We start from the raw sequence: 8833 nt of genomic DNA, 5'->3' as shown, positions 1-8833 counted from the left end.
TTAAAGACTGTGTTAGAGCATGTATCGAAGTCTCGTTGAAAATTTTCAATATTCTGTTCGTAAAAATCTGTATACCTCGAAAAATGTCAAGTTTAGATATATGGAATGCTTAATAAAACTGAAAGAGCATTAATAGGAGTAATTAATGCAAGTCTAATATACAGGGTGTATAATTATAATTTGTTTCCTTTAGTCTCCCTCTCCCTGCTATAACTTTTGTATTTAACATTTTCCTCTAAAACAAATAATAAACGAGATATATTTGGACACTCTGTAGTCAAAGACATAGCAAGCATAGTCGTCAAGAATTATTTTTGAAAATATTGGATAATATATAGCAGTCATGAAAAATTTATAATTAAGTTTATATGCTTCGGTGAAAATATACTATTTAAATTTCAGAACACTGCGACTCTAACGGTAGTTTCAAGAAGCCCAATTAGCAAACGATTTTTTGTCATACAGGTATTACATATTTGCTCTCCAGCAGTCCTAGTAATTAGTTATTTTGCCATAGACAGTGACAAACTTTTAATTATGTTTGAAGACTACCGCAGAAATGATACCAAGGGAATGTTACAGTCCTTTGTTTCTGACAAAATTCTTCTGAAACTATACACAAATATGAACTATATAAAATTTATCTATATCGGGCACTTGCTTTGAGGGAAAAGTTTCAATTGAAGGATGTGGTTTCAGCTAATTTTTCACAAATAAAAATAGATCAATTATAGAATGTGCCGGTTCCAAAAAATCCACATTAGTTTATAATTGCGGATGCGATGTTATTTTTAGAAAAAAAAGTGTTTCTTGCCAACACAGTGCCTTTAAATTTAGAAAGGATTTTAAAATATTTATTTGTTATGTTAAATATGATGGAAAGTATTCTTGACGACATAATAAGTTTGCATAAAGCTAAAAAATGGGAGGCTATTTTGAAATTAAGAAATGAACACTGTGACCATTTAAGTGCTTTAAAAATTTTATGGGTATGGCCCAGCACAACGAACCTTACATTCTTAAAAAATGTTATGTGGAATTACAACATGAAGGGTGTTATTTCTTTAGGATGTGGATGCGGTTTGCTTGAATGGATCATAGAACAAGCTACAGGTAATTTTGTCTCATGGTAAAGGCATTACATATTAAACTCTTACAGAAAGGTTTTTTAAGAACTGAAAAAACTTTTTTGGTGGCATAATCCACTCCTTTATTGCAATCGCTACCTGTAGTTATAGAAGTGTTAATTTTCTATTAATGTAAAGTGATGAAATGGGAAACCGCAATTCAGCATATCCTGTACATAATCAGACACGATTTCAGGCAATTAATATTTAAATATTTTTTAAAAAAGGCTGTGGTTGTCCCGATCGGTTCATTCACGTAAGACATTACATAGTCACTGCTAAAAAAGTAGGTAATTGTAAGTTTTCGATATTATAAATATAGTGTGTCCCAGCGAAAATAAAACACAAGTATTTTAAAGTCAACATTGAAAATAAAAAAAAAAACTTTTAGAAATCACTTAAAATAAAAATTTAATAAATTGCTATGTACAAATCTTCTGGATTAACGCACTTTAACTGAAACTCAGTTTCAGTTCAGTTCCGAAGAAGCCAATGGTGAAACGTCAGCAAGTTCAATTCATCAATAACCGACGCAGGAGGAATCCAGAAGATTTGTAAATAGTAGCATTTAAAAAGTTAATTTAATAAAAAGTAAAAATGAGCATCACCAATACACCGATACTGGTACAATACAGAATTCGTTTATCCTTTCCAATAACTAAACTAGTAAACATCCAAAGTGGGCACCGCTCCACTCACTGCTACTTACTATTGATTTTTTAATTTTTTATCCTCAGATGTCTTTTATACATCCAAGATTTCGATACTCCATTTTTGAATTAGATTAGATCCAAAAATTCAAGATATTAAACCATGGCCCAAAATTTTTCGCCAAAATATGGAATGACAATACCTTTGTATTAGGGAATAACTTATTGCTTTTAATTGCCGTAATAAGACTGACTGCTTAATTTAGCTCTCTAAATTTCGACTCAATATTGGAGAGCTTAATAATATACTGAAACAAGTTTTCTGTTTAGGTTATCCTGCTATAGGATATGAAATCAACGAAGAGTGGTGGGAAAGTAAATACTCAAATCCGCAATTTATTCCACTGAAGTACGCTGAAAAAGAAAAACCAGTACTCCATAGTGCATATGCATTATTATTTTGTTACTTTAACGACGGATCCGCATTTCGAGATTACATCAAGTCATATAAGTAAGCAAATTTCTCATTCAACTGAAGCTAGCTTAGCAAAAACGCGTTAAAATATATCAGAATAATTAATAGATACAGTTCACAAAGATGTATCACCCAACCCCAAAATATTAAAAAATATATTGAAAAACCAAATGATGAATATTCATTAATCAAACTGTAACCCAAACATTATAATTATTTTTTAATTAATTCTGTAAGCGGTGAAGTCGCAAGTTAAGAACAAGCGTAAAGCCAACTTATAACTATTAATACAAACCAAGCAATTTTAACGAGAGCAAAGTTTATGTTTTATCTTTAAAATCTTAGAGAAACCGCGAGTCAACTTGGTAAAATTATTTTTCCATTTTTTAGAGGCAGAATGGTTATCATCATAGGTCCAGGCGAAGGCAGTGGAAGACACGCCGACCCCCTACCATTTTCTGCGGAGTTTGGAGAATCTAACTGGAAAATTTTTCAACACCAGGAAGTGCGAGATACCAAGGATTTTATTGCAATTTATCTTAGAAAATGATTTAAAAACTCGCGCGGATTTGTGAGTTTTACAATATATTTTTTAATTAAATGGGAGCAGGAAAAACTAAAATATTTACACGTATGGGAGTGATCTATCAGTATGAAACATTGTGTTAAATAAAGACATCCTAGAAACCAAACAACTTACAGTCAAAATCTATCTAGGAACTTTTGTTTATTGATACATCGCCAGCAGCCTGAAACCGTTAGCAGTAATTTGAGTGTGCTCTTTAAACTTCTCAAAAACAAACAAAGTGAACTTAAGTCAATTTTGGTACAGCTCAAAAATTATCCATTGGAAGCACTCAGCATTTATTAGTAATTATAGCGTAAGACGGAGCAGTTTTAATGTGGTTCATGTATGTCAAAATCAAGTACCATTTCTTTATTTAAGTAAGAATAGGTGCAGGATGTCACATAGACAGTTTTAAGTGTCCGATTCTTCCCACCAGTAGGTATCTGCGCAGTATTTACTCCTCCATTTCTTTATCCTCAATACACGTCCTGCACCCGTCGTTGTCCGCAAAACCAATTTTGTGCATGTGATTTCTCGCCATGCCAAACAAACTGTCCGTTTTTCAGTGGGACATTTCGTCAATAGATTCAATTGGGTTAGTCCCAGCACAAGACCAGAGATAGCCAAAGTTGACTGGGGTCCTATGGGTGATTTTGTTTACTCCTCTGTTTCCTAGAAAGTTTACGTTTTCATTCCCCTCCATGCCACTTGTACCCGGAATACGTTGAGATGTACCAAGGCAGACCTTTATCTCCATTTTTAGATGGTAGTCATAGATACTGATCCCAACACTTTCAGTCGTTTTGGTGCCGTTTGTTAACCAATGCGCTGTTCTTGTCCCATTAGATAAGTCTAATTTTTTTATAAGATCCAGTGCAACAGCACAACAATACCAATCACAATAATGTTGCCAAATAATCGGATTCATGATTATTATTTTTAAACCTTCAAGTAATTACTAAGAAGACGAAAAATTTTGTATATTTATTGTATATTAAATTACAAATTGAATTGAATGCAATTTTTTCAATTCACTCAAATAGGCAGAAAAGTCATTTGGCGCCATGGACTTCCAAAAAGATTACACAATCTTATGCAAATGGGCGCAGTTTGTTCAATAACCACAAAACTATTTAACACGAGCATTGCGAATATTAAATTACAAGAATACATGTGGATTATCATCATATAAACCAACAAATAAACAAACAAACATTTAATAAGTTTTATTTTTAGACTTCCCAAGTGCCCAATAATTTTTTTGTGGAAATCGCAGACCAATATTAATAGAAGCAGAACCTTCAAAAAGTGACATTCGTGACAAAATAGCGAACGTGCAAAGCGTGCGTCCTTAAGTTTTTATTAAGTTTAAATTTCTTGATCAAATCAAAAGTTAACTGAAATATAATAAGATTTTCCTATCGATCGGTGGAAATTTTATGGCTGGAATAGCAGAAAGTAGGCCGGTACAATTTATCCAATATTTAAGAACACTAAAATATGAAACCGGAATTTACATGAAACAGAAAAAAAAACATAAAACAATTTTTTATGATGTGGAAAAAAAAAGTATGAACATAATGAACCATATTACAATAAATAGGCGAGAAAACACTCTTCGTTCGTTAAACCCACCACCGGAAAGGCACGCAAACAACTTAATTTTTGGATATGCTACTACTTTTTTACTTTAGAAAAATTCAACCCACCAGTGTTCCCTACACTTTTTTGGAGAAAACAAACACATTAAACTTGAAAATAATATATATGTATAAATGACAAAACTGACATAAAACTTAACTGATTACAAAAAAAAATATAAAATATTTCAAATTTTTTATAAAATACCCCATGCGGCAATAAAATATAGATCCAAATTAACCCCATTTTCAACTGTCATATAAAAATCAATGGTATCACTTAAAATATAAATAGCTCTATGAATACAAATACATATGTACATTGTAAATTTACTTACATATTTATAAATCAGAGGAAGAAGTCTGTTTATGAGCTGCACTAAAATGCGCACTGTACATTTCTTTATTAACTGTTCTGAACTGGCAAAGACTGCAAGTAAACATCAAATCTTTTTCCATGCCAGGATGTTTGGTTTTTAAATGCATCTAAAACAAATGATCACATATAAAGTGATTCAAAATACAGGGTGTTTCATTTAAACAAATCTGTTTCAGCCATATGTCTCGTTTCCCATAAATTTCTACGCCACCTTGTAAATTATAATTTTTTGTGTGTGGCTAATATCCCCTTCTATTGCGACCTGTCGATCTGTGAGATGTCTTACCTTGTAAGTGTTCGTCTGAATACATGCATATGGACAAAAAATACATTTATAGGGTTTTTGTCCCGTATGCCTTAATTTGTGTCTCCGTAATGAATTGTGATCTGCAGTACTATATGAACATAAACTGCAGGAAAATGGTTTTTCTCCTAAAACAACCAGAACTTTTAAAATAAATACAAAAAAATGCTACTTTATTTTATTTATTTTATAAAGATTGCTCTCATAGTGAATTTTTGCTACTCCCTACCCTAAAATACTCAATTATGCATGGATCAAGCGTATGGAAAGTGACACTTTAACGATTTCGGTAAGGTGGAATTTTAGTAACGACTACTACGGTAAAAATTGATGGCACGCAGGGGGGATGGTTATTTTCCTAGAAAAGGTAATGATTTTTCCACCCACTAATATGCACTTTGCGCCATTTTTTTTTTAAATAGCACTTACTTAACTAGTTTTTGCACTGAACTTATCGACAATTCGTCAGGGGCCATGTTAGTTGTTGAATGCCGCAAGGTTATTAGTTAAATGAACGGACCTGCCCAAAAAATATTTCATGGTGGCTTCATAAGTTCCTGCAGTATTAGCATAGAGAGGGCCCTCTATATCTCTAGTAGCTATATGGTATTCACTAACTAAAAACCCCTCATTCTCTTTCGTACTTCCAACGTTTCCAACACAACGAGAAAAACCTACCAACTTCATATTTTATCACCAATTCATGAATGCAAACGAATGTGCATGCTTTTAACAATTTAATTTTTCAAAGAAACTTCCACATACTACTGTAATACTATTTACAAATCTGCTGGACTCTTCCTGCGTCGGTTGTTGATGAATTAAACTTGTTGACGTTTCGCCAATCATCCTGTTGGCTTGCTTATTCAGTTAAGCTCTGATGACTGACAAAACGGCAGCAAGTTCAAGTCAGCATCCGATGAAGGGCGAATCCAGAAGATTTGTAAATAATCCCAACACTATTGTTGCATAATATATTATAGGAACACTTCTGGTTTAAAACCTATCAGAACCTGCATCCTATTGCGCATTATTACTTGTCGAAAACTTATTTCCTACAGCTATGGAGTACAAGTGTATAAAAGTTGTTCTATTGATATTGAAATAAAATATTTGTATAGATGCCACGTTGACCTCGCTCATAATATCTTGTGTATTGTTACAACACGTAAAAACAATGGGATATCAAACAACTGTTTGGTTAGTTGGTTGAAACTCAATTTCAAAATTTTATTCATTTCATAATTGTAGATTGAACATATCATTTGCAAATTTCATAGCTACCTAAATGAAATACATATGGTCAAATAATCATTTTTTTATAGAAATTGCCTGTTATTTCAGAATCAAACAATTTATGTGAAGGCATATGTAAAACCAATTTTTGTGTCTTGTCGCAAATTTTAAATGCTCATGTATGCCACAGAACAAACTTCTCTTCGCCAAACTATTCTATATCTTTGTAAAATGCAATCTCATTTTTCAACTTTTTAAGAATCTAAACAAAAGCACAGTTATTTAATTGGAGCGATGTTTTAAATTAAGTAGGTAAATAACTTTAGTGTTACACAAAAGTAATTAGAAAATTATATCAAAGAATATGATATACATATCCAATTTGAAATGTTAAAACTAATGTTACTTTTTCAAAGCAGCAGCGCAATATCCTGAAAATATTTTAGTTGGATAGATGAAGGTCCGTTAAGTAAATAACCAAATTTTGAGAAGCATTCAATGGCTCATTATCCATGGACATTTAACAATCATGAATTAGCCTACATATGTCTGTTTCATGCAGTGTCAAATTTCCTATTACCAAAATAGATAGATACCTCAAGAACAGTTTCTTACCAGTGTGTAATCTAATATGCATTCTCAGTGAAGCTCTTGAAGATCCCTTATATCCACAATAGTTACATAAATATGGTTTTATTCTTTTATGAACACTATCCATATGACTTTTAAGTGTTCTTTTATCAGAGAAACATTTTGAACAAATTTCACATTCAACTTTGTCTACTTTGTCCTTATGTACCACTTTATGATTGCGTAATTGTTTAAGATTTTTGAACGCTTTATTACAAATATCACACTAAAATGATATTTTCACTTTTCCAATCAAATACACAAATGAATAATTACTACTTACCAAAAAAGCTTTTACATCTCCATGAATAAGTTTATGAACATTATTCATTTTTGACAAACTGTACGTTTTATAATCACATTTATCACAGGAATACAATTCCATGTCTATCTTGTGCACCCTCCATAAATGTGAACTCAAAGGTTTCCACATCATAAATTTTTCATTACACTCCAAACATTTAAAACCACTGTCAGTGTGGCAGCCTATATGTATGTTAAGCTTTGTTACATCATTCAGTCTAACTTTGCATAAAGGAATTATACATTTTTTTGAAGGGACTGGTTTTGCAACTATATCAGTTTTTCTCACAGTGCCTTTAAATAATTTTTCAGTATTAGTTGTTGTTACATTGATCTGTGGAAGGGTTACTTTTGGACATGGAACGGCACCATTTGAAACTTCTTTGGAAAATTGTGCCTCAAAATGTTCTGGATCTGAGTATTCATCCTCCTGAATGGACTGGTTATGTAATTTAGGTGGTTCAAGTTTCCCTACATATCTTAAAGAGATTTTGTGGTTCTTAAAATGCTTTTTATTGTCTTTGTTGGAATAATACATAACAGCTTGTACTATTAGGTTTAAATCACTATTGCTAACATAATGATCATGAAGCAAGTGAGATTTTAATGATGATCGATGGTAAAAATTATTAGCACATGCTGGACACTTTAACTGAATCAATTTATTAGTGACTGTTTTATTTTTATGGGCTGTTTCTAAATGTTCAGTAATTTTTGTATCCTTAGTACATAAAAATGGACACAAATTACAGACAAAGTAAAGCATATCTTCAAATAAATCTCCATCAAATTGTTTAGCTGATGCGTTCTGTTTGTTACATGTTTCACTTGATAATGATTCTTTCAGCACAATATAGTTATTATGTGAGTCCACTGGTGCATCTACCAATGGGATCTTATAATCATTTCCATTCAATATAATTAACTCTGTATTTTGTGGGTTTGATTCAACATTAGCACTATCTAAATTTTGTAGGATCGAAGACACTTGGCAGCTTCCTATAACTGGAAGACCATCCTAAAAATAATATTATAATTTATTAGATCCCAAATAGGCATAAATCTTACATCGGACGACAAAAATTCAACGCTATTTGCCCATATGGGATCATTAGTAGTTACCAAATGTTCGGTTTTCATCCCGTTTTTTTAATTCGCAAAATTTAGATTTCACTTATTTCCTACAAACAAAACCACTAAATTCAATTACAATAATGTATACATCATAGGAAAAGATATTTTTTATCTATGGTCTGCGACATCTTCTTTAGTAAGCTGGACAAGTGTCTAGCACCAACATTGGACGTATGCTTCAACAGGAATGGTATTTTAAAAGCAAACCTCTTGACGTTTGCGCGAATAGACCTCAGATAATCTCCTCGAACAAATTTCTTGAGTTACTTGGCTTGTAATGCAATAAATTTTACGTAAAAGACAAATTTCTAATGAAAATTATTTAACTCGAAAAATGTAATGTCTCACAATGCCTTGGGGATTAATCGGATAGGTTGATCTCTGCAA

At 32.1% G+C, this 8833-nt stretch overlaps 2 protein-coding genes across 3 annotated transcripts; one reads left to right on the top strand and one right to left on the bottom strand.

Annotated features, from left to right (window-relative positions):
* The first annotated feature begins 668 nt into the window (after positions 1-668).
* Positions 669-2802, top strand: LOC132696025 (uncharacterized). The gene is made up of 3 exons (XM_060660559.1): positions 669-1113; positions 2108-2288; positions 2643-2802. The coding sequence occupies exons 1-3, from the start codon at positions 783-785 to the stop codon at positions 2800-2802; spliced, it is 672 nt and encodes a 223-aa protein (XP_060516542.1). The 5' UTR covers positions 669-782.
* A 571-nt stretch (positions 2803-3373) lies between these two features.
* Positions 3374-8647, bottom strand: LOC132695949 (zinc finger protein ZFP2-like). Of its 2 annotated transcripts, XM_060660500.1 has the most exons (6): positions 8381-8647; positions 7293-8330; positions 6995-7235; positions 5126-5271; positions 4799-4946; positions 3374-3492 (listed from the first exon to the last, which is right to left on the bottom strand). In XM_060660500.1, the coding sequence occupies exons 1-5, from the start codon at positions 8450-8452 to the stop codon at positions 4803-4805; spliced, it is 1641 nt and encodes a 546-aa protein (XP_060516483.1). In that variant the 5' UTR covers positions 8453-8647; the 3' UTR covers positions 3374-3492; positions 4799-4802. The 2 variants fall into 2 exon arrangements, with proteins under 2 accessions (XP_060516483.1, XP_060516482.1); XM_060660499.1 differs by lacking the exon at positions 3374-3492 and having other exon boundaries at positions 4567-4946.
* Between the last annotated feature and the right edge of the window lie 186 nt (positions 8648-8833).

The sequence above is a fragment of the Cylas formicarius genome, unplaced genomic scaffold, assembly GCF_029955315.1.
Source record: "Cylas formicarius isolate icCylForm1 unplaced genomic scaffold, icCylForm1.1 PGA_scaffold_10__41_contigs__length_53128322, whole genome shotgun sequence".
Classification (NCBI taxonomy): Eukaryota; Metazoa; Arthropoda; class Insecta; order Coleoptera; family Brentidae; genus Cylas; species Cylas formicarius.
Note: the sequence above shows the minus strand (reverse complement) of the source record. Positions and strands in the feature narration are given on the sequence as shown.